The sequence below is a fragment of the Hypanus sabinus genome, chromosome 5 (genome assembly GCF_030144855.1).
Source record: "Hypanus sabinus isolate sHypSab1 chromosome 5, sHypSab1.hap1, whole genome shotgun sequence".
Taxonomy (NCBI): Eukaryota; Metazoa; Chordata; class Chondrichthyes; order Myliobatiformes; family Dasyatidae; genus Hypanus; species Hypanus sabinus.
The window spans coordinates 173,989,181-174,015,891 of NC_082710.1; the positions used below are offsets into that span (position 1 = coordinate 173,989,181).

At 45.9% G+C, this 26,711-nt stretch overlaps 1 protein-coding gene across 1 annotated transcript; it reads right to left on the minus strand.

Annotated features, from left to right (window-relative positions):
- Window positions 1-331: 331 nt before the first annotated feature.
- LOC132394609 (zinc-binding protein A33-like) lies at window positions 332-26,631 on the minus strand. Its single transcript, XM_059970950.1, has 6 exons — window positions 26,205-26,631; window positions 26,032-26,127; window positions 14,559-14,792; window positions 13,916-13,938; window positions 13,710-13,828; window positions 332-995 (listed from the first exon to the last, which is right to left on the minus strand). Exons 1-6 carry the CDS (start codon window positions 26,613-26,615, stop codon window positions 463-465), a joined length of 1,416 nt encoding a protein of 471 aa, XP_059826933.1. The 5' UTR covers window positions 26,616-26,631; the 3' UTR covers window positions 332-462.
- Between the last annotated feature and the right edge of the window lie 80 nt (window positions 26,632-26,711).

The window sequence follows — 26,711 nt, forward strand, 5'->3', positions numbered from 1 at the left end:
TGTCGGTTTCCCTTCAGAGTCTCAGAGGCAGACTCAGTGCCAGAGACCCTACGCGGTGACTTTCCTCTGCCAGGTCATCCCCCACAACAGTATCCAAAGTGATATAACTGTTGTTGAGATGTTCGTAGATACGCTGTGAATATCCGGCGCTTTGTGTGTTACCACTCTACAAGTCCCGTGTTATCAAGATTCACCCTGACCTCCCCCTTCCAGTCAGCACCACCACCACTTGCCCCAGTTACCCTGTCAGTCCCGGTGCATTTAGCACCCGGGGGAGCCGGGGAGCTCAGGACCCGCAGCCCGCGGCTGCTGCTGAATCCGCCGTGTTTCTGTTCCGTTGACGGATGTGGTGAACCAGTTAAAATTAATGGATCGATAATTCTCACATCGTGTTTATTTCACTCTCTGCACATTTATATTTCCACTGATTTACTCCGGACGCCGATCCCGGACCCGACCCGTTTACAGACCCGGAGCGGAACTGGAGCAGATTCTCAGCCACTCGTTTTCATATCCAATCGCGAATGCAGGATAAAGTTTCTCCGTGAATTTATTCCCAGTGAAGGTGTGGAGATGGGACTTGGTCTCCGCGTTGTAAAATGAAACTGTCCCGGACTCGTAACTGAGATAAACTCCCACCCTCCCGGGGATGGGACCGGCAGGGAGACGGGACACAGGGGAGGTGAGAACCGCGAACACGTCATCACGCCGCGCGATGAACCAGCATCCGGTCTCCGGACTCACTTTGACCGCTCCCTTCCTCTCCACAGACTCTGCGGCGACTCCCAGATCCCAGACCCGATTCCCCGTCACCTCCACCTCCCAGTAATGTCTCCCCGATGTGAATCCCTCCGATCCCAGTACACAAGCCCAGACTGTGAACCTCTTCCCGGTGTGAGGGAGATTCCTCCGGGTCCCGGTCCGTCTCACACTCTTCCGATCCTCAGACACCTCGAGACACGGATGCGCCGTTTCCACATCCAGGGTGACAGAGACTGGGGGGAGAAGCAGAGAATTAGAGAGTCCCCGGGATCGGGGGGGAGACTCGGACAGCGCGGCCCCGGGGATCGGGGAGAGGCCGCTGGGCCTCAGGCACAGTCGGGTGGCCGACAGGAACCTTTCCCGGGATTTTACAGCAAATGGACAATGAAAACATTCCCGAGGTTTTTCCTCTGGGATGGTGAGCAGAGTACACAGAATCTGAAGAAACACAGTGGTTTAAGCAGCAGATGTGGAGGGAGATCGACTGTGGATGTTTCACATAAGAACATAACAAATGGGAGCAGCATTAGGCCATCCGGCCCATCGATCCTGCCCCGCCATTCAGTAAGATCATGTCTGATCAGTCCGTAAACTCAGCTCCATCTACCTGCCTTTTCCCCATAACCCTCAATTCCCCTGCTATGTAAAAACCTATCTAACTGAATCTTAAATATATTTAGTGAAGAAGCCTCAACTGCTTCCCTGGGCAGAGAATTCTGGATTCACTACTCTCTGGGAAAACTGTTTCTCCTCAACTCCATCCTAAATCTTCTTCCCTTTTATCTTGAAGCAATGTCCCTTAGTTCTAATCTCACTTACCAATGGAAACAACTTTCCTAATTCTATCTTATCTATCCCGTTCAAAATTTTATATGTTTCTCTAAGATCCCCTCTCATTCTTCTGAACTCCAATGAGTATAGTCCCAGGCGACTCAATCTCTCCTCATAGGTTAACCCCTTCATCCCTGGAATCAACCTGGTGAATCTCTGCTTCCAAATTCAGTATATCCTTTCTCAAGTATGGAGACCGGAACTGCACAGGTGCGGCCTCACCAGTAACCTGTATAGTGGCAGTATGACCTCCCTGCTCGTGAAATTAATCCCTCCAGCAATGAAGGCCAACATTCCGCGTGCCTTCTTAATAACCTGTTGTACCTGCAAGCCAACGTTTTGTGATTCATGAACAAGCACTCCCAAGTCCCTCTGCACAGCAGCATGCTGCAATCTTCCACCATTTAAATGATAATCTATTCTTCTATACTCAGGAAGGGAAAGAAAGACGGGGGATAGCCAGAGGAAACTGGTGTGAGGAAGGGGTGGGGCAACACTGGATTCAGATGAGGATGTGCTGAGTGAACACTGGAGGGTTTCAAAGAGGAGGTAAGGCAGGCTTTTTAGCCAAATTTACTTGTGCTGAGCAACTTGCTTCAGTGAGCTAGTCCCATTTGCCCATTATTCCTTTACCCCTTTCCTACCCACGGACCAGTTCAAATGTCTTTAAAAGTATTTAACAGCACCCAACTCTACACTTCCTCTGGCAGCCACCTAAGCTCCAGGGAAATTCCCAGCCTATCCGGCCTCTCCTTATAAAAGACCTCCTGTCCTCAATGTCCAACAATTTTAGTGTCCTCCACAAACATGCAAAACATGTCACCTACTCCCACTTCCAAATCATTCATATGAATAATGAAAAACAGTGGACCCAACACCGATCCCTGCAGAACACCACTGGACCCAGGCCTCATCCCACGCAATTCTGTATCCTATTGGCCAGATTGTACTGTATCCCATGTGATCTAACTCTCTGGAATATTCTACCATAAAGTACCTTGTCAAATATCTCGCTAAAGTCCATGTAGATTTTCTCTACTGCATTTCCATCATGCATTCAGAAAGCCAGGCTGGGTATCCCTGATTCGTCCTTGGCTTTCCAAATGAATATAGATCTTGACTCTCAGAATCCCCTCCATCAATATACCCACCACTGATGTGAGGCTCACCAGTCCGTACATCCCAGGCTTTCCCAACAGTCTATCTTAAATAAATGTTCAACAATAACCAGCCTCCAGTCTTCTGGCCCCTCACCCATACCTATTGATGGTACACGTATAGTGATGAGAGTCCGAGGCGAGGACGTTAAGGACCCGAGTGCTGGAGTGTCCAAGAGTAGAATCTATACACGATACGAGACTGAGACAAGGATCCAGAGTCCAGCTGACAACTGAGCACCAAACCTTCTTCATCCACTGACTTTTGTGCTAATGGCAGCTCGCACCTATCAGGACGGTGCATTACCGCCACCTACTGGACTGGAGTGTGATAGGAGCTGTCATGGGAATCAGGTCCTGCACCCCCCACCCCCCCAAACCTCTTTAAATTAAGAAGTTCACCAGGGCCCGACATGACTTATCCATCCCTGCTTCAGGTGCCAGAATATCCTGCAGTGTAGGGACCTCAGATCTACCCAATAATTGATTAAACAGCTTCCTACATTATGCCGAATATCTGGGTCACAACATGATGCATGTTCCACTGTTTCTGGTACCTTACAAAATGACACATCTCATTCCCATACTTACCAACAAGTGCCAAAGTGGAGTGCAGATCTGTGTGTCTGAAACTCAATCTCGCCAACCATGCATCTTCCCTCCTATTCCTTCCCAAATGGTGCCTCCCCTGAACTCATAGAAAGCCATCAATCCCAGGGGATTATGGGTTTGTGCCTCTGGTGGACTGTGTCCTCTCCAGGGTGCAAGCCTGGGTGGGAAGATTTGAAGAACTAGCTGTTGCCCATGCAGTGGGCTCCCCCTCTCCACATCCCTGATGTAGTCCAAGGGAAGGACAAGTGTCGATACAACTTGGCACCAGTGTCATCACAGAGGTTGCCAGAGTGAGGTTGTAAACATCAAACTGCCTCAGGGACCCAGTTCTGGATTTCTTCCTCAGGGTTCACTCCCGAAGCCTCTCCCATGGGTGGGTTTGGCCACAAGGCAGTGGAGGTTAAAAACCAGAGTTTTCCTTCTCCTGGCCTTCCAATGCAGATGGGCCCCACCTGCCTGAAGCAACTGGTTTTGAGAAGCCAGTAGTCCACCTTTGCCCCTTCCTTTGGCATTGGAAACAGTTCTGCCGGGCCAATAGTTGGACTTGGTTGTCAGAGGCTGTTAGAGATGCAAGCCATTTGGAATGCTTTATAAGTAACAGGAGCTTATCCTCACTACCACCCCCAGCTATGACAACTTCAGGAACCTCCCCAGACTGATGGAACCAAATTATAATGTCACCTCCCAGTCCCACTGCTATCCCACAAATTCTGCCTTTTCTCATCCCAACAATCTAATACAAGATTTGGCTTCATACTTTCTGATATTGACTATAATATCTACCTCTGACTTAGTAAGTGCTGGCTTTGCTCTAACGTCTGTCCTTTCATTACCCGATACACCCAGATGTGCTGGGACCCAACAAAACTGTACTACTATTCCCACTCTCTCCAGAACATACAAATTGTTGTACACTTCCATCAACAGATCAGGTCTCCTTGAACGCCTCGTTTCCAAACTCTGCAGTTCCGAGGCAGCGTCTGAACAGATCACAACTCTTTTTGGTTTAACTTGTTCCACCCATTGCAAACTAATGATAATGGCCATAAATTCTGCCGTATTGACGGATAATCCACCTGTCAGCCTTTTCCCTTCTCAACATTAATCCAGGGGATATTTATTCCAGAGCCACCCATTTACTGACTGAGTTGTGAACATAGGCAAAAGGGAAAAATACTGCTGCCATAAATGACCAGACACCCTCTCACCACCCACAAGACCCTGTCTACCCCCAGTAATGACAAATCTATTTCCACGTCTGGAAATTTCCAAATTTGACCTCCTGGCCCGGCCATTGTTGGGCTAATCTGCAAATTGTCAAGACCGTACTCCCGCACCTATTCCCTACTTGCCCACCCAAAATATTCACAATCTCTGTTAGTATATCCCCAGCAATTCATTAAATCCAAATTCATCAAATGGGATGTCCCACACCTTACTACGAAAGTCCCCTATGCAAGGCTCAAAATTTCCCTCTGCTGGTCAAGAGGCATCTCTCCTAGTTCAACCCCAAATGCATCTCTTGGTGTAGTCTGGAATGCTCCACTACAGATTCTGAGTGTCTTGACCTGCAGGAAATCACACCAAAATAAAACCGAACAAGCAGCCTCCCTATAAATCACATTGGGTTGTAAATTTATATAAATTATATAAATCATATAGGCAATCAACAGGGTTGTCGTGGTGGAAGATTTTAATTTCCCAAATATAGATTGTTATCTCCCTAGAGCAAGGGGTTAAAATGGGGTGTAGTTTGTGAGCTGTGTTCAGGAAGGTTTCTTGATCCAATATGTAGATAAGCCTACAAGAGGAGAGGCTGTACTTGATCGGTATTGGGAAATGAACCTGGTCAGTTGTCAGATCTCTCCAGAGGGGGGAGCATTTTGGAGACAAAACTAGGTAATGATAGAGATCTAGAAATTTATAAGGCTAGCAGGAAGGAGTTTAAGAATGAAATTAGGAGAGTCAGAAGTGGCCATGAGAAGGCCTTGGCAGACAGGATTAAGGAAAACCCCAAGGCATTCTACGAGTACGTGAAGAGCAAGAGGTAAGATGTGAGAGAATGGGACCAATATAGTGTGACAGTGGAAAAGTGTGTATTGTACCGGAGGAGATAGAGATTCTTAATGAATACTTTGCTTCAGTATTCACTACGGAAAAGGATCTTGGTGATTGTAGGGATGACTTACAGCAGACTGAAAAGCTTGAGCATATAGATGTTAAGAAAGAGGATGTACTGGAGCTTTTGGAAAGCATAAAGTTGGATAAATCACCGAGACCAGACAAGATGTATCCCAGGCTACAGTGGGAGATGAGGGAGGAGATTGCTGAGCCTCTGGCGATGATCTTTGCATCATTAATGGGGTTGGGAGAGATTCCAGAGGATTGTAGGGTTGCAGATGTTGTTCCCTTATTCAAGAAAGGGAGTAGAGATAGCCCAAGAAATTATAGACCAGTGAGTCTTACTTCAGTGATTGGTAATAGACAATAGACAATAGGTGCAGAAGTAGACCATTCGGCCCCTCGAGTCTGCACCGCCATTCTGAGATCATGGCTGATCATTCACTATCAATACCCAGTCCCTGCCTTGTCACCATATCCCTTGATTCCCCTATCCATCAGATATCTATCTAGCTCCTTCTTGAAAGCATCCAGAGAATTGGCCTCCACCGTCTTCCGAGGTAGTGCATTCCACACCTCCACAACTCTCTGGGAGAAGAAGCTCTTCCTCAACTCTGTTTTAAATAACTGAGTTCTTATTCTCAGTTGACAGGAGATCCTGAGAGGCAGGATTTATGAACATTTGCAGTGAATAATATGTTTAGGAATCATCAGCATGGCTTTGTCAAAGGCAGGTCGTGCCTTACGAGCCTGATGGAATTTTTTTGAGGATGTGATTACACATATGGATGAAGGTAGACCAGTAGATGTAGTGTATATGGATTTCAGCAAGGCATTTGATAAGATACCCTATGCAAGGTTTACTGAGAAAGTAAGGAGGCATGGGATCCAAGGGGACATTGCTTTGTGGATCCAGAACTGGTTTGCCCACATAAGGCAAAGAGTGGTTTTAGGCAAGTCATATTCTGCAAGGAGTTCTGTGACCAGTGGTGTGCTTCAGGGATCCCCTTCTCTTCGTGATTTTTATAAATGACCCGGATGAGGAAGTGGAGGGATTGGTTAGTATATCTGTTGATGACACAAAGGTTGGGGATGTTGTGAATTGTGAGGAGAGCTGTCAGAAGTTACAGTGGGACATTGATAGGATGTAAAACTGGGCTGAGAAGTGGCACATGGAGTTCAACCCAGATAAGTGTGAGGTGGTTCATTTTGGTAGGTCAAATATGATGGCAGAATATAGCATTAATGGCAAGACTCTTGGCAATGTGGAGGGTCAGAGGGATCTTGGGGTCCAAGTCCATTGGACACTCAAAGCTGCTACGCAGGTTGACTCTGTGGTTAAGAAGGCACACAGTGCATTGGCCTTCATCAATTGTGGGATTGAGTTTAGAAGCTGAGAGGTAATGTTGCAGCTATATAGGGCCCTGGTCAGAACCCACTTGGAGTACTGTGCTCAGTTCTGGTCGCCTCATTACAGAAAGGATGTGTAAACCATAGAAAAGATGTTGCCTGGATTGGGGAGTATGCCTTTTGAGAATAGATTGAGTGAACTTGGCCTTTTCTCCTTGGAGCGACGGAGGCTGAAAGGTTAACTGATAGAGGTGTAAAAGACGATGAGAGGCATTGATCGTGTGGATAGTCAGAGACTTTTTCCCAGGGCTGAAATGCCTAACACTAGAGGGCACAGTTATAATGTGCTTAGACGTAGGTACAGAGGAGGTGTCAGGAGTAAGGTGTATTTTCTGCAGAGAGTGGTGAGTGCATAGAATGGGTTGCTGGTGAGGGTGTTGGAGGCGGATACGATAGGGTCTTTTAAGAGACTCCTGGATAGGTACATGGAGCTTAGAAAAATAGAGGGCTAGGTGACCAGGGAGGTAACCTACCAGGGAGAAGGCAATTCTCAATTTAGTGTTGTGTAATGAACTTGATAAGGGAAGATAAAGGAGGTAGTGACTATAATATGATAAGTTTTAATCTACAATTTGAGAGGGAGAAGGGAAAATCAGAAGTGTCAGTATTACAGTTGAACAAAGGGGACTATGAGAGAGGAGCTGGCCAAAGTTGACTGGAAGGATACACTAGCAGGGATCACAGTGGAACAACAATGGCAGGTATTTCTTGGAATAATACAGAAGGTGCAGGATCAAACAACACACACAAAATGCTGGTGGAATCCTTCGTCCTGACGAAGGGTCTCGGCCCGAAACGTCGACAGTGCTTCTCCTTATAGATGCTGTCTGGCCTGCTGTGTTCCACCAGCATTTTGTGTGTGTTGCTTGAATTTCCAGCATCCGCAGATTTTCTCAAGGTGCAGGATCAGTTCATTCCAAAGAGGAAGAAAGATTCTAAGAGGAGTAGGGGTGAGCGTGGCTGACGAGGGAAGTCAAGGACGGTATAAAAATAAAAGAGAATAAGTATAACATAGCAAAGATGAGCGCGAAGCCAGAGGATTGGGAAACTTTTAAAGAGCAACAGAAGATAACTAAAAAGGCAACACGAGGAGAAAAGATGAGGTACGAAGGTAGGCTAGCCAAGGATATAAAGGAGTATAGTAAAAACTTTAGGTATGTGAAGAGGGAAAAAACAGTTAAGACCAAAGATGGGCCCTTGAAGACAGCAACGGGTGTGTTTATTATGGGGAACAAGGAAATGGCAGACGAGTTGACCAGGTACTTTGGATCTATCTTCACTAGAGAAGACACAAACAATCTCCCAGATGTAATAGTGGCCAGAGGACCTCGGGTAACAGAGGAACTGAAGGAAATTCACATTAGGCAGAAAATGATGTTGGGTAGACTGATCGGACTGAAGGCTGATAAATCCCCAGGGACTGATGGTCTGCATCCCAGGGTACATAAGGAGGTGGCTTTAGAAATCGTGGATTTTGGTAATTGGAAATTGGTAATCATTTTCCAATGTTCTATAGATTCAGGATAAGTTCCTGTGGCTTGGAGGGTAGCTAATGTTATTCCACTTTTTAAGAAAGGAGGGAAAGAAAACAGGGAATTATAGACCAGTTATCCTGACATCAGCGTTGGGGAAGATGCTGGAGTCAATTATAAAAGATGAAATAGTGGCACATTTAGATAGCAGTAACAGGATCGGTCCCAGTCAGCCTGGATTTATGAAGGGGAAATCATACTTGAATAATCTTCTGGAATTTTTTGAGGATGTAACTATGAAAATGCACAAGGGAGAGCCAGAAATCCTTTGATAAGGTCCCACATAGGAGATTAGTAGGCAAAATTAGAGGACATGGTATTGGGGGTAGGGTACTGACATGGATAGAAAATTGGTTGGCAGACAGGAAGCAAAGAGCAGGGATTACCCTTTCAGAATGGCAGGCAGTGACTAGTGCGGTATCGCAAGGTTCGGTGCTGGGACCACAGCTATTTACAATATACATTAATGATTTAGATGAAGGGATTAGAAGTAACATCAGCAAATTTGCTGATGACACAAAGCTGGGTGGCAGTGTGAAATGTCAGGAGGATGTTATGAGAATGCATGGTGACTTGGACAGGTTGGGTGTGTGGGCAGATGCAGTTTAATGTGGATAAATGTGAGGTTATCCACTTTGGTGGCAAGAACAGGAAGGCAGATTACTATCTGAATGGTGTCAAGTTAGGAAACGGGGAAGTACAATGAGATCTAGGTGTCCTTGTTCATCAGTCACTGAAGGTAAGAATGCAGGTACAGCAGGCAGTGAAGAAAGCTAATGGCATGATGGCCTTCATAACAAAGGGAGTTGAGTATGAGAGCAAAGAGGTCCTTCTGCAGTTGTACAGGGCCCTGGTGAGACCTCACCTGGAGTATAGCGTGCAGTTTTGGTCTCCAAATTTGAGGAAGGACATTCTTGCTATTGAGGGAGTGCCGCGTAGGTTCATGAGGTTAATTCCCGGGATGGCAGGACTGTCATATGTTGAAAGATTGGAGTGACTGGGCTTGTATACACTGGAATTTAGAAGGATGAGAGGGGATCTGATTGAAACATATAAGATTATTAAGGGATTGGACACACTAGAAGCAGGAAACACATTCCCGATGTTGGGGGATCAGAACAAACGTCTCCAAATGGGGGCCAACAATTTCTTCCTGAGCTTCCCACAAAGTCCTGGGATACACCTGATCAGGACCTGGGGATTTATCGACTTTTCTGCATTTTAGGATCTGCAGCACATTTGCTTCTGTAATGTGGTAGAAAATGAGTTCAATCATCTTCTGTAACACGGGAGAATTGAGGACCCTGTGGAACTGCCACAGAAGAGGAGTTGAGGCTTGGGACAGGGAAGGTTGAGAAAGATACCAGCCAAATGCTGGTAAATGGGCTGATGGGTGATCTGTCAGAAATATATGAGGTTATGAGGGGAGTAGATTGATCAGATGGTTGAAATTGTTTTCCCAGAGGAGTGGGATCAAATAGAAGAGGTCACATGTCTGAGGTGGGAGGAAGGAGGTTAAAGGTGAGTGTATTTGAACAGTGAGTGGGTGATGTTGGAACTTGCTGCCAGAGGAGGTGATGGAATCAGATACAATCACTGTGTTTCAGAGACACTCAGACAGACACTTCAATAGACAAGGTACAGAAGGAGACTGACCTAATGCCAGCCAATGGGATGAGTATAGACGGGTAAATAGGTTAGCACAGAATTGATGGGTGGAAAAGCCTGTTTCTGTGCTGTTAGACGATGACTCTGTGACTTTAAGTGAACTGAATGACTGAGACCCCACAGCCTCCGGTGCAGAGAATTCCAAAGATACTCCATTCTCTGAGGGTTCTCCCATCCCTCGACTCCTCAGACAAGGGAAACATCCTCCCTGCATCCTGTCTGTTGAACCCGGGAAGAATTTTGCGTTTCCCTGCAATCTCCTCTCATTCATCTAAACAGAGAACATGGAACAGTACGACACAGGAACAGGCCCTTCATTCAATGTGACAGTGACTGATCGATACCGGCATCAATTCCTCTTCTGTACCAGATCCCCAAAACCTCAATCTCTCAATCTTTCAAAAGTCTTTCTAACCCCACCTTGAATATATCCAGTTATCAGGCCTCACACAATCTGCTGGAGGAACTCAGTGGGTCGAGCAGTATCTGTGGGAGAAAAGGGACTGTCGACGCTTCAGATCGAACCCCTACATCAGGACTGGGAGTGGAGAGGGGAGATGGCCGGTACACAGAGGAGAAGGGGAGTGATGAGACAGGAGTCTGAGGTGACTGTGGACTGAGGAGGGATGACAGGCAGTTTGTTCCAGGTAGGGGAGGGGTGGGGTGTGGGCTGGAGTTGGGAGACAGATACAGAGGATAAAATGAGAAGGAGATGGAGCAAGGAGATTGTGTGAAGGAATCTTGTCAGTGAAGGAGGTGATAATGAGAACCATTAGGAAAGAGAAGAATGACAGATTGAACCAGAACCGGATGGGCCATGGTGAGAAGTGTGTGGATGAACTGTTCATGCAGATGGAAACAGAAGATCTTTGTCCCCTTTGCCACAAACCCTCCTCCACCACCCCATCACCCACATTCCACTCTCAGTCCTGATCCGGGGTGTCAGCCCATTCAGGATCAATGTCGTCATTGATATCTGGAGTCACAGGAGATGGGAGAGTCTGTTTATGTATTTTACATGGGGACAGGTATGGGAGTTGGGAATTAAGACAAATGAGTTGTTATGTCTTGGAACGTATCCATATTACAAAAGAGGAATGTAGATTGGATTCACAATTAGCTTGGCCACAGAAGACAGGGGTCTATGGTGGAGGAGTCTTATTCTGCCTGGAGGTCTGTGACCAGAGATATTTCACAGAGTTCAGTGTTGGTAACTCTGTTGGTGAGTGATATGTGTGGCCTGTACACTTGAATTGGCACAAATTTGGTGGAGTTGTGGATAGTGAAGATGGTTGTTGAAGGATACAGTAGGACATAAATCAGTTAGAGATCTGGATGGAGAAATGGCTGATAGTGTTTAACCTGAAGCAGTAAGCGAGGATACCTTTTGGAAGGTTAAGTGTAAGGGAAAGTTATAGAGCAGATGGAAGGACCCTGGGAACGTTGATGACAGAGGGATATTAAAGTCCAAGAGCACAGCTCCCTCAAGTAGCAACACAAGTGCAGAGTATGGTCAGGTAGGAGTAGGACAAGCTTGTCTTCACCAGTCAGGGCATTGAGTGTGGAAGTTGGCAAGTCCTGTTGCAGCTACAGAAACTTTGGTGAGGTCTCACTTGGCCTCACAAGAGATTAGAGAGGCAGGAATCTGATGCAGGGTCTCCACCTGAAATTTTGACCATCTCTTTGTCTCGGCAGACTCTTCCTGACCTGCTGAGTTCCTCCAACTGCTTGTTTTTGGCTTTGGAGTATTATTATTATTAAAAATAATAATAATATATTGTCCCAATAGTAATGTCTACAACTGGTATCATCCTTAAGTCACCACATCATAGCACTAAAAAAATCAGGCCGACACAGGAATATTTCTGTAAATCTTCGGAAGGCCACACTACTAAACACCACTAGAATAGTCTGAAAGTTCCTAGCAATTGCTTTCTTTAAGGAACAATCTGGAGCCACTGTGGAGGGAAGTGGTTTTAAGTGAATATTTCTCATCTGTATTTCCCAGGGAGAAGGTCACGGAAACCAAGGAATTGAGGAAAATAAGTTCAGGAAATGACATTTTGGAACATATCACATTACAAATGAGGAGGTGCTGGTGAAATCTCGACCGAGGTCAATGCTGGTTGGTGTGTCCCGGCTCAATCCAAAAATGATTCAACGTAAACACGAGGAAATCTGCAGATGCTGGAAATTCAAGCAACACACACAAAATGCTGGTGGAAAGCAGCAGGTCAGGCAGTATCCACAGGAAGAAGTACAGTCGACGTTTCAGGCTGGGACGCTTCGTCACGACTAACTGAAAGAAGAGATAGTAAGAGATTTGAAACTGGGAATGGGAGGGGGAGACCCAAAATGACAGGAGAAGACAGGCGGGGGAGGGATGAAGCTGAGAGCTGGAAAGTTGATTGGAAACACAGCTGGAAAAGGGAAAGGATCATGGTACAGGAGGCCTAGGGAGAAAGAAAGGGGGAGTGTAGCACCAGAGGGCAAGGAATGATTGTGAGAGAGAATAAAGAGAGAGAGAAAATGTCAGTCCTGACGAAGGGTCTCGGCCCGAAACGTTGACATCGCTTCTCCCAATAGATGCTGCCTGGCCTACTGTGTTCTACCAGCATTCTGTGTGTGTTGTTGTTTGAATTTCTAGCATCTGCAGATTTCCTCGTGTTTGCTCGAGAGAAAATGTGGTGGTTTCATAACAACCGCGCGACATGTGCGTCCAGCAGGGGGCAGACCTGAGTCTGCAGTCACAGACAGGTCAGACAGGGTCAGTGGCTCACGAGGGTCTCGTGTGCATCTTTCTGACAATACTGGATACCACTCCGATCCAAGCTTTATTTTATTTTATTTAGAGATACAGTACGGAACAGGCCCTTCCAGCCCAATGAGCCACACTGAGCAGCAACCCAAAATTTTTTGACACTAGTCTAATCACAGGACGATTTTCAATGTCCAACTAACTTACGAACTGTGATCCTTGCATACAGCCCTGGAATTGAACTCGAAATCTGACACTCAGAGCTGGAATAACTTTGCACTAATCACTACGCTACAGTGCCTGCCATTTATTCACTATAATATCATTAAATCAATATTACTTCCACAGTTTATGTGGTCGGATTCACACTCGTGTCCAGTCGGGTTTGTACAGTCTGGATGGAACCAGGATGCAGTGTTTAATCTAACAGTCCCGTGTACTTTATATTCTTCTATGACAATTTATTTACCCCTAGACATTGATAGAGCTTGTTTCTTATTGTTGATTATTATTCCTACACTTCTATGTTTATTAATGCTAACCTGTTTTATATGTATATTTGTATTATTGATACTGTTTTGCTTATTTTACTAATAAACACCTTTAGTTTTCGGTACCACCAGACTCCAACGGATTCTTCTATTTCTGCTGGTCTGTCAACCCAGTTACAGGGTACGTAACAAATCTACCAGTCCTGTGTACTGGTTGTATTGTGCCCCTGTGTCGGTGTGTTCAGGGGTCTGAAGCTGGAATAAAACTACAGTTCCCCTTCAGTCCATTGTTACAGACAATCTTTGCTTCTAATTCTAATGAATTGTGTCTCATAAACAAGGACAAATGAATCAGTGTAAGTTTTACCTCGATTAATGTCATCAAGTGTTTCTCTCAACGCACTGTTCAATAAATAGAGATGATCGAATTTTTCAACTGGAAGGGCACCGTCTGTTACTGACAATTGCTCGATGTTGTCAGTAATTCTGCAAATACAAAATTGTTGGTTATGAACTGCAATTTTGAACTAGTTTACAAATCCATTCAGAGATTCAGCAAAGAGCATATCTTACCTCCTCTTCCGACGAGTTTCCTCCTGAAATAAATAAAACACAAATCTGAACAGACTGAGACTTGCAGTCCTCATCCTGAATTTCATCCAAATCATTACTAGATGTTGTAAATTCACATTCCTACAGTCACACGGATGTACGGACAACACAGAACCACTTGGTAAATGACCAGGAGTATTTCTGAAAATGTAAAGAAACAGTGTAGGTTTCCCTTAATTCTCTAATCTAATGGAAAGCACATTTCCCTATTGATGATAAATCTGATGTGTGGGTCACATTCTGGAATTGATCCTTTGTTCTCACTGATTGACAGAGAGACCGTCTCACCCACGGTACCAGACACATGTGACTGGAACTGGATATTAATGTGAGTTTCAGGGATGTTTGATATGGGAATTGAGGAAACAATCAACAGTTCAGTGTTATGTTCAGAATAACTCATTCACAAGAGGATTGCAGATGGTCCTGTGACATACAAATATTGTGGAAGTCCAGTTTTGGGACAACAACAGTCCTGAACTTCTGAAACATCTTTCTGTCTTAAATCAGTTCACAACCATTTGTAAATGTCACAGTTTCTTCAAACATATTGATCCCAATTTTGTCTACTTTTACAAAAGCCAAAAGAAATATAATCTCTCACCTTGAGAAATATCACACTCTCTTTTTGATCCATCTGTTCCTGTAACCTTGAGATCTCCTCCTGGATAGAATTTAAATTCTTTTGTATCTCTTGAAGATTTTTCTCCATTGGATTTAGAATCCTCTCCTCTTCTTCCCTGAGATCTCTGAGTACCTGCTGCTCTTTCTCAGTGAGAATCTGGTGCAGTTCAGCAAACTGTGATGTGACGTGGGACTGAAGGATGTGTGACTGTTCCTGTCAAGTGAAAGGTGAAGATTAATTTACTATATTCCTTTGATATATTTCCTTCTGACATGGAAGATGTGTGTTCAAATCATCAAATATATATTGGTTCTCAGAACAATCCTATTAATCCCATTTCCTCATGTTGTCCTGAACTCATTTCTCCCTCACGTGCCCATTAACTCTGACCTGAGTCACATACCCCATCTCAAGCTCAAAGTTCAATGCAAATTTATTATCAAAGTACAGACGTGTCACCATGTACAACCCTGAGATTCCTTTTCTTGCAGGTAGTCACGTTAAATACAAGAATCACAATTGACTCAATGAAGGACTGTACCCAACGGGGTGGACAATATCAATGTGCAAAGAAAAAGCAACAAATGTCCAAGTACAAGAAGAAAGAAAAAAATCCATAATAATAAATAAATAAACAAACAAACAATAAAGACAGAGAACATGAGATGAAGAGTCTTTGATCATCCCTGGACTCACTTTACACCGCACGCTGTCGGAGCGGTGCTGCCAGGATAATCAAAGACACAGCCCACCCAGCCAACACACTTTTTGTCCCTCTTCCCTCTAGGAGAATGTTCAAGAGCTTGAAGACTTGTACGGCCAGATTTGGGAACAGCTTCTTTCTAACTGGGATAAGACCGCTGAACGGATCCTGATCGGTATCTGGACCGTACCTTCCAAATATCTGGACCTGTCTCTTGTTTTTTTTTTGCACTACCTTACTTTCCCTTTTCTATTTTTTATTTATGATTTATATTTTTAATTTTTATTATATTTACTATCGACGTAGTCCAGGGAGCACGAAGCGCAGAATCAAATATCACTGTGATGATTGTGCGCTCTAGCATCAATTGTTTGGCGACAATAAAGTAATGTGGTAAGTCTAGTTCTGTGGGAACAGTTCAGTGATGGGGTGAGTGAAGTTATCCCCTCTAGTTCAGAAGCCTGATGGTTCAGTGGTAATAACTGTTCCTGAACTTGGTGGTGCAGGTTCTGAAGTTCCTGTACCTTGTTCCTGATGGCAGCTGTGAGAAGAGAGCGTGGCCCAGGCGGTTTGGGTCCATGATGAAGGATGCTGTTTTCCTGCGACAATGCTCCAAGTAGATGTGCTCAATAGTGAGGACGGCTTCACCCATGATAGACAGGGTCATATCCACTTCTTTTTTGTAGGTTTTACTGTACAACGGCATTGGTATTTCCATATCAGGCCACAATGCAACCTGGAAATATAGTCTCTACCACACATCTATAGAATTTTGTCACAGTTCTAGATGTCATGCCAAATATACAGAAACTTCTAAGAAAGTTGAGGTGCTGCCGTGCTTTCTTTGTAATGGCATGCTGGACCCAGAACAGATCCTCTGAAAAATATTAACACGTAGGAATTTAATGTTGCTGACCCTCTCCTCCTCTGAGATGCCAATGACAACTGGCTTGTGGACCTCCAGTTTCTTCCTGCTGAATTCAATAATCTTCTCCTTGGTCTTGCTGACATTAAGTGAGAGGTTGTTGTAATGACACCACTCAGCCATATTTTCCAAGTCCCTCCAGTATCCTGATTTGTCAGCACGCTTCATTCGCCCAATGACTGTGGTGTTATCAGCAAACTTAACTATGGCACTGGAGTTGCACTTTGCCTCCCAGTCATAATGTGAGTAGAGCAGGGGACTAACACATAATGTTGTGGTGTTCCTGAGCTGGGGGAAATGGTAGAGATATTTTTACTAAACTGAATTGACTGGGGTCTGAAAATTGAGCATCTAGTTGCACAAAGATGTATTGAGACCTAGGACATGAATTTTCTGTCAGAGTGCTTGGGGATCGTGAGCGAACAGCCCTTTTCAAGTCCAGCCACAAATTCTCAATTGGATTGAGCTCTGGACTCTGACTTGACTCTGACTCAAGTCTCCCGCAAACTCAAGGGGAGATTTCATGTGAGTTTTTTCCCTTCAGTGGCTTTTACTTTGCCCCTTTCCCATAAAGCTGTGACTGGTGAAGCACCCGGGCAACGGTTGTTGTATGCGCAATCTCTCCCATCTCAGCCACTGAAACTTGTAACTTGCCAGACCAGAATGTTACTGATCTGATTCATCCAGATTTCTGGGAAGGGAAAATTCTGAATTATTCTGTGTTGCACTCGTGTGCAGCTGCTTTTATAAAGTCTGTGATAACCGTGATTTATTAATTCAGGTTGTCTGTTGAGATTTTGAACTCAGCCAGGTCTACCAGCTTTAGCAATCCTGCAGCTGCTCCTCAGTCTCCCGCAACTACCTTGTTGTTGTCCTTATCTCTGGAGTCTTGCTCTTTAGCCTCTACCTGGATGCAGGTCGGAGGAGGACGGCCAAGTGATCAGATTTCCTGAAATGTGGTCTAGGCATGGAATGGTAAGTTTTCCATCATGTTGTGACAGTGGCAAGAGTGTTGGGACCCCTGGGGCTGTAGGTGATAGGTTGATGATAATTAGGCAGAGTCTTCTTCGAACAAGCCTAAGGCAACGTCCACACTACACCGGATACACTGGATTCATTAGTTAGGGGAACGGACAGGGGGTTCGGTGGGTGAGAACGTAAGTTCCCACCCGGGTGCCAGGGCCTGGGACATCCCAGTTCAAGTCCTGAGCATTCTTGTGTGAGGGTGAACAGCTAGAAGTCGTAGTTCATGTCAGTACCAATAACATAGGTAGGATGAATGAAGAGATTCTGCAAAGGGAGTTCTGGGAGTTAGCTGCTAACGTAAAGGGCGGGACCTCCAGGGTTGTGATCTCAGGATTCCCCATGCCACATGCTAGTTTTAGACATGACAGAGTGGGAGGGATTAAAGGAGGGGTGGTGTTACTAGTCAGCGAACACGTCACAGCAGTGCTCCATCAGGATGGACTGGGGAACTTGACCAGTGAGGTGCTATGTGTGGAAATGAGATATTAGAAAGATATGACCATGCTAATGGGGATATATTAACGACCACCCAACAGTCTGAACAAATTTGTTGCAAGAAACTCCCATACTGTAAAAGTACTAGATGGGACGGGGTTTGTCAAGTGTGTTCAGGTAAGTTTCTTTCATTAGTATGCAGAAGTCCTGACAAGAGAGTGTGTGATTCTGGATCTGCTGTTAGGGAATCAGACAGGGCAGGTGACAGAAGTTTGTGTAGGGGAACACTTTGGATCAGGTGACCACAAAGCCATTAGTTTCAAAGTAAATATGAAAAGAGATCTGCCTGGTCCACGGGTTCAGATTCAGAATTGGAAAATGACCAGTTTTGATGGTCTCAGAATGATCAGCAAGTGTGGACTGGGGCACTCTGTTTTCCAGCAAAGCTGTACTTGGAAAGTGGGAGTACCAAGCTTGTATGCACCTGTCAGGATAAAACACAAAGATAACATGTGTAGGGAACCTTGGTTTCTGAGGGATATTGAGGCCCTGGTTATGAGAAAAGAGGAGGTGCATACTAGCTATAAGCAAGGTATAACTGAAGTGTGAATGGATGCAAGAAATGCTAGAGAACATTTAAAAAATAAATCAGGAAGGCAAGAAGCAGGGATGAAATTGCTCTAGCAGACAAGGTGAAGGAGAACCCCAAGGGATTCTACAGGTATGTTAAGAGCATAATGACTGCCTGGGACAAAATTGATCCTCTGGAAGACCAGAATGGTAATCCATGCGTGGAGCCAAAGTGGATGGGAGAGATCTTAGATGCATTCTTTGTGTCTGTATTTCCTCGGGAGATGGATACAGAGCCTATACAAGTGAGGCAAAGCAGCATCAACTTCATGGACCCTGTACAGATTACTGAAGAGGAAGTGTTTGCTAACCTGAGTCAAATCAAGGTGGATAAATCCCCAGGGTCTGACAAGGTGCTCCCTCGGACCTGACAGGAGGCAAGTGCAGGAATTGCCAGGATTCTAGCAGAGGGCCTCAGTGCCAGAAGAGATACCAGAGGATTAGAGGATAGCCAATCTTGTCCAAGTATTTATAAATGGCTCTGAAGAGAAACGAGGAAATTATAGGCCGCTGAGTCTGACATCAGTTGAGGGAAAGCAATTGGAACGTTTTCTAAGGAACCAGATACAAGTATTTGGATTGACATGGACTATTAAAGGACAGTGGGCATGGCTTCGTGCGTGGTAGGTCATGGATAACAGATTTTATGGACTATATCTAGGAACTAGCCAGACAAGGTGATGAAGGTGAAACAGTGCATGTTGTCCACATGGACATTAGAAAGGCATTTGACAAGGTCCCCCATGGGAGGTTGATCAGGAAGGTTCAGTCACTCAGCATTCAGAATGAGGTAGTAAATTGGATTAAACATTGGCTTTGTGAGAGAAGCCAGAGCATGGCAGTATTGAAATGAATTGAATTGACTTTATTTCTTACATCCTTCACATACATGAGGAGTAAAAATCTTTACGTTACGTCTCCCACTAAATGTGCAAAGTGCAATCACGTTGTTGTTGAGTGTGACTGGAGGCCTGTGACCAGTGGTGTACTACAGGGATGCAACGGACTTCTAGCATCGTAAACCAGTGAGTTGTTTGTTATGTCTCCCCTCTCGCTGTGAAACGGAGACACCTCTTTCTCTCTTATTAGGGAGAAAGCGAGCCTGTGCTATGTCGACTACCAGGTGAACGAGTAGTCTCTGGGGAACTGCAAATCTGTGTCTTTGCTGTTGCTTTGCTGAACGCTTGAGTGCTCGGTGGTGGGTGCCAATGCTTCTTTTTGGTTGTGGGGTGGGGGGGATTGTTGCTTGCTGCCACTTACGCACGGGAGGGAGGGGAGTTTGGAGGGACTTTGGGGTTCTAACATTTAACTGTCATTCATTCTTTGGGGGCACTCCTCTGTTTTTGTGGATGGTTGTGAAGAAATAGCATTTCAGGATATATATTGCATACATTTCTCTGCATTAAATGCACCTTTGAATCCTTTGAAAACCTTCGTTAACTGGATCAGCAAATTTGCAGAAGTTTTGCACTTCAGTGGGAACGACCAGGGTAGGTCCTACATGGTGAATGGTTGGGCACAGAGGAGTGTGATAGAACAAAGGAATCTGGGAATACAAGCCCATGATTCATTGAGAGTGGTCACAGGTAACAGGTTCATCAAGAAAGCTTTTGTCACATTCACCTCCATAAATCAATGATTTGAGTCCAGGAAATGGGTTGTTATGTTCAAATTGCTGAGGGTTAATTTGGAGTATTGTGTGCAGTTTTGATCATCTATCTACAGGAAAGTTTTCAACAAGGCTAAAAGAGTACAGAGGAAGTACTGTTGGGGAGGACAGCCTACCTGGGGGAAGCAACAGTGGCCGTGCCTCTGGCACAGACTCTGGCCCTGTGGCTCAGAAGGGTAGGGAAAGGAAGAGGAAGGCAGTAGTGATAGGGGACTCTACAGTCAGTGGTTCAAAAAGGCGATTCTGTGGATGCAGAAAGAAACTCGGATGGTAGTTTGCCTCCCAGGTGCCAGGGTCTGGGATGTTTCTGATCACGTCCACGATATCCTGCAGTGGGAGGGAGAACAGCCAGAGGTCATGGTACATATTGGTACCAATGACGTAGGTAGGAAAAGGGAAGAGGTCCTGAAAGAATACTACAAGGCGTTAGGAAGGAAGTTTAAAAGCAGGACTTCAAAGGTAGTAATCTCGGGATTACTGCCTGTGCCACACGACAGTGAGAATAGCAATAGGATGAGGTGGAGGATAAATGCGTGGCTGAGGGATTGGAGCAGGGGGCAGGGAATCAGATTTCTGGATCATTGGGACCTCTTCTGGGGCGGGTGTGACCTGTACAAAAAGGACGGGTTGCACTTGAATCCCAGGGGGACCAATATCCTGGCGGGCAGGTTGGATAGAGCTGTTGGGGAGGGTTTAAACTAGTTTGGCAGGGGGGTGGGAATCAGAATGTGAGTGCAGGGGTTAGGGTAGAAGGACAAGGGCATGATGCTAAGAGTTCTGAGTTGATGAGGAAGGACAGGCAGGGGACAGAACATAATTGTAGCCAGTTAAAGGGGTTGAAATGTGTCTATTTCAATGCTAGGCGTGTTAGGAACATGGAGGATGAACTTAGAGCATGGATTAGTACGTGGAACTACGATGTTGTGGCCGTTAGTGAAACTTGTTTGGAGGAAAGGCAAGATTGGATGATGCAGGTCCCAGGGTTCAGGTGTTTTAAAAGGAATAGGATGGGAGGTAGAAAAGGAGGGGGAGTGGCATTGCTGGTCAGGGATAGTATCACGGCTATAGAAAGGAAGGACGCTGCAGAAGGAGTGTCCACGGGGTCAGTCTGGGTGGAAGTCAAAAATAGGAAGGGATCAATCACTGTGCTGGGAGTAGTCTATAGGCCCCCGAATAGCCCTCAGGATACCGAGGAGCAGATAAGCAGGCAGATTTCAGAATGGTACAGGAAATACAGGGTAGTAGTTATGGGTGATTTCAACTTCCCTCATATTGACTGGAACCTCCTGAGTGCAAGGGGGATGGATGGGGCTGAATTTGTCAGGTGTGTTCAAGAAGGACTGTGTCGACAAGAGGAGAGGCCATACTGGATCTAGTTCTGGGTAATGAACCTGGTCAGGTGACAGGCCTCTTGGTGGGGGAGCATTTTAGTGACAGTGACCACAACTCCCTTAGATTCAGCATAGCTATGGAAAGGGATAAAATCAGACGAAACGGCAAAGTGCTTAACTGGGGAAAGGCGAACTTTGAAAGGATGAGGCAAGAACTAGCAAGAGTAAATTGGAAACAGATGTTCAAAGGGGAAAGCACAGAAGTAATGTGGGAGAAGTTTAGAGACCACTTGAGCTGGGTTCAGGATACGTTTGTCCCACTAAGGCAAGGAAAAAATGGTAGGAAAAGGGAGCCGTGGCTGACGAGACATGTGAGGCAATTCATCAAGAGGAAAAAGGAAGCATACGTTAGATATAAGAAACAGGAAGTAGGAGTGGCTTAAGAGAATTATAAGGTAGCCAGGAAGGAGCAAAAGGGAGGACTTCGGAGAGCACAAAGTGGGCATGAGAAGGCCTTGGCATGTAGGATTAAGGAGAACCCCAAGACGTTCTATGCGTGTGAAGAATAGGAGGATGATGAGAACAAAGGTGGAACAGCTAAAGGATAAAGAGGGCAACATGTGCCTGGAGGCAGAGGAGGTTGGGGAGGTCCTAAATGAATACTTTGCTTCAGTATTCACAAGTGAAAAGACTCTTGATCAGGATGAGGTCGAAGTAGAGTGGGCCTGTGTGCTAGATAATTGTCATGGTCCAGGGTCCGCGTTCTGGTTCGCGGCCCGCGAGCTCCGAACTCCGGGTCCTCCAGCTGTCCCTTGTTTTGGTTGGACTAAACCATAAACACCTGATGCACATCTTGTTGGCTGGGAATATAAGTGGCCCTGGGATTGGGTGTGGATGGGAGGTCATCTTGTCAAGCTTCCCATGGAGCAAATGGCTGGTACAGCCACTTGCCATCTTTAGGTTGCGTTGGGGAACCATTGCTTCTTGGAGCCTTACTGTCTGAGTCGGAGTCGGAGTCGGAGCTGTCATTGCGGTATGGATTTGGTCGTTTCCCTGGCTAGCTGGGTGGCCATCAGCCACTCCGAGCTAGGTAGGGATCCGGTTGTTTCCGTAGCCAGCCAAGGTTGCTGGCCGTAACGGCTACTCGGAGCAGCCCTGATACAGAGACAGAACTGTCTGCCATTCTTCGGTGTTTGTCTCTTCCTGTCCTCACCTCATGGGGTAAGTCAGACCGCTCTGCCATTCCCCTGTGGGGGAAATCTGTCTTGTCTTGTCTTTGCCTCCATCGGGTAAGTCCGGCCGTTCTGCTGTTACCTGACGGATGGTCCTGCCCCACCTTGGTGTGGAGTCAAAGATGAGTCCTGGCTTGTCGGTGGATAAGTCCCGGCTCTATGTCTATGTACTGTCCAGTCTTATGTCAGTGTCTTGCTAAAGATGAGTCCCGGCTTGTCGAAAGATAAGTCCCGGCTCCATGTTGATGTACAGTTGCTAGTCTGCCTCCTAGCTCCAGCCTCCGAGTTATCCAAGCTGCAAGAACCCAGCCTCAAGCCTCAAGCCAAGCCTCGACCCCATCCTCAAGCCTCAAGCCAAGCCTTGACCCCAGCCTCAAGACTCAAACCAAACCTCAACCCCAGCCTCAAATCTCTAGCCAAGCCTCGACCCCATCCTCAAGCCTCAAGCCAAGCCTCGACCCCATCCTCAAGCCTCAAGCCAAGCCTTGACCCCAGCCTCAAGACTCAAACCAAACCTCAACCCCAGCCTCAAATCTCTAGCCAAGCCTTGACCCCAGCCTCAAGCCAAGCCTCGACCCCAGCCTCAAGGCTCAAACCAAGCCTCGACCCCAGACTCAAGCCTCAAGCCAAGCCTCAAGACCCCCACCTCAAATCTCTAGCCAAGCCTCAAGACCCCAAGTCCCTAGCCAAGCTTCGTCACGTCCTCGCCTGGGTTTGGGGGTCCGAGCCCGAGGCAAGACCCAGGTTCTGGGTCCTTGTCCAGTCTCGGGCTCGGAGTCCACCCCAGGCTCCTTTTTCCCAGTCCCTCGTCCTGCCCTGTTCCTAGCACTACAGTCACTGCGTCCTGCATTTGGGTCTCGATACAACACCCCAGTATGACAACAATGTGGAGATTAAGGAAGAAGAAGTGCTGGATCTTCTTAAGAACATTAAGATTGATAAATCCCCAGGGCCGGATATGATACACCCCAAGTTGTTGTGAGAATTGAGAAAAGAGATCGCAGGAGCATTAGCTATGATCATAGAATCCTTTTTGGCTGCAGGGGAAGTGCCGGAGGACTGGAGAATGGCAAATGTAGTTCCCTTCTTTAAAAAAGGTAATAGGGAGAAACCTGGGAACTATAGACCAGTGAGTCTTACGTCGGTGGTCTGCAAACTACTGGAAAGGATTCTTAAGGATAGGATCTATGAGCATTTGGAGAAATACAGTCTGCTCATGGATAGTCAACTTGGCTTTGTGATGGGAAGATCATGCCCCACGAGCCTGATTGAGTTTTTTGAAGAGGTAACAAAAGAAATTGATGAGGGTAGGGCAGTGGATGTGTTCTACATGGACTTTAGCAAAGCATTTGACAAGGTCCCTCATGAGAGACTCATCCAGAAAGTCAAGAGGCATGGGATAAGTGGAACCTTGGCTGTTTGGATAAAAAGTTGGCTTAAAGGAAAAATGCAGAGGGTAGTTGTGGAAGGAAAGTATTCTGCCTGGAGGTCGGTGACTAGTGGTGTGCCGCAGGGATGTATCCCTGCTATTTGTGATTTTTATAAATGACCTAGATGTAGAGGCAGAAGGATGAATGAGTAAGTTTGCGGGTGACGTGAAGATTGGAAGAGTTGTGGATGGAGCTGTAGGTGGTCGAAGGTTACAAGAGGATATAGACAGGCTGCAGAGTTGGGCAGTAAAATGGCAGATGGAGTTCAATCCGGCCAAGTGTGAGGTGATGCATTTTCGAAGGACAAACCAGAAGACTGAGTACAGGATTAATGGTCAGTTACTTAAGAGTGTGGATGAACAAAGGGACCTTGGGTTTCAAATCCATACGTCCTTCAAGGTCGCTGCACAGGTTGATAGGGTGGTTAACAAGGCCTATGGGATGCTAGGCTTCATAAACAAGGGGATTGAGTTCAAGAGTAGAGAGATCATGTTGAACTCTACAAATCTCTGGTGAGACCGCACTTAGAGTATTGTGTTCAATTCTGGTCACCTCATTACAGGAAGGATGTGGAAGCTATGGAGAGGGTGCAGAGGAGATTTACCAGGATGTTGTCTGGTTTGGAGAACAAGTTATATAAAGCCAGAGCTGGGCCCTTTCTCTTTGGAGCATAGAAGCATGAGAGCGGACTTGATGGAGGTCTACAAGATTATGAGAGGCATAGATAGGGTGGATAGTCAGTACCTGTTTCCCAGGGCACCAATAGCAAACACCAGAGGGCATATGTACAAAGTTAATGGAGGGAAGTTCAGGGAAGACATCGGGGGTAAGTTTTTTCCACAGAGGGTTGTGGGTGCCTGGAATGACTTGCCAGGGATGGTGGCGGAGGCTAAAACATGAGGGGTATTTAAGAGCCTCTTGGACAGGCACATGGATGAAAGAAAAATGGAGGGTTATGGGGTAGTGTGGGCTTAATACTTTTTTTAAGGATTATATGGGTCGGCACAACATGGAGGGCTGAATGGCCTGTACTGTGCTGTAGTGTTCTATGGTTCTATGGTTATACTTTGTAGGTTACAAGGATGCTGCAGGGTCTGGAGGCCCTGCGTTCTCAGGAAATATTGAACAGGCCATATTGAAATATTGACTGTATTCCTTAGAATGGAGAAGATTCAGAGTGGATTTGATAGTAATTAAATTATGAGAGGTATAGGTAGGGAAAATGCAAGGAGGCTTTTTCCACGGAGGTTGGGTGGGAATACAACCAGAGGTCATGGCTTAAGGGTGATTGGTGAGAAGTTTAAGGGGATAACAAGGGGGAACTTAATCAGTCAGAGGGTTGTGAGAGTGTGGAATGAGCTGCCAGCACAAGTGTTCCATGCAAGCTTGTTTCAATGTTTAAGAGAGTTTGGGTAGATACATAGTAGGGATATGTAGGGTTATGGTCCAGGTACAGGTCAATGAGAGTAGACAGCTTAAATAGACTCATCATGGAGTAGATGGGGCAAATGGCCTGTTCCTGTGCTGTACTTCTCAATGACTCTCAGCCTCTATGACTCTGTGTTTCGGCCTGGCTTGGAATGCTCCCCTGCTCCCTCTCTTTTGGCCGTGGCCATGAACCTTCGTCCACATAAACATGACAGAACGGCATGTTTGACACGGAGTGCTTCAGAAGATAGAACAATTGCAAATTAATCAAAACGTTTGATAGTACGTCACTTAAAAGGAAATTTCAGACTACAGTTTGCAGTGAGAGTAATTTAGAAGAAATACATTCATAAGTTTGGTCAGCGGCACACAGAACGTCGCTGAGGATCACCGGTTCAGTCTTTGAAGTGATTAACAGAGTTAATTACAGGAACCAATTAACCATTCAAAGAACATGTCTCTGAGATGTATCTGAAACTGTCGTGATCACAGGGAGAACATGCAAACTCCACGCAGACAGCACCAGATGTCAGATTGAGCCCAGGTCACTGGATCTGCGATATTCAGCTATCCTACACTAAAGGGAACAAATCTACAAAAAACAATATCAGAAGTTCAGGAAAATCAGCTCAGGAAGACTCACCCGAACTCCGGAAATCTTCTCCTTCTGTTGCTTTTCCATTTCTTCGAAGTCTGCTTTGTTTTTTGTGAGAGAGTCGAAGGAAGATTTAACCCGATCCTGGGAATTAAAGAGTGAATAGATTGGACAATACATGGCACAACAGAAACAGACGAGCAAAAGTGGTTTGTTTTTACCTTGTAGACTTGAACGGCTTCTTTAACCGGCATGAAGTTGTGGGACTTGTGTTCCCGCGCAGTCGCACAGATCACGCAGATCAGTGTCTTGTCCGTCTCACAAAACAGCTTCAGCTCTTCCTCATGTTCCTCGCAGTAACGTTTACTTTCCTTCTCTTTCGGATTCAGGTTTAGTTTTCGAGCTTTCTCAGACAGATTTGCCAAGGCTCGATTGACCCTGAGGGTGCGGTCCGCAATCTCCTCTCTACATTCCGGACAGGAGTTTCTCTCCCCCCTTTCCCAACACTGTGTGATGCAGGAGCGGCAGAAGTTGTGTCCACACTCCAGAATGACAGGTTCAGTGAAGAAATCCAGGCAGATGGGACAAATTGCCTCCTCGGTTAAACTCTCGACCTGTCCTTTCAAAGCCATGTTCGCTCCCGGTACTTCCTGATTCAGAATGCTTTCACTTTCGGGGAGCTGCCGAATCCCTGCAGTGCCGGGACTGTCCACTAGAGGCGCCAGGTC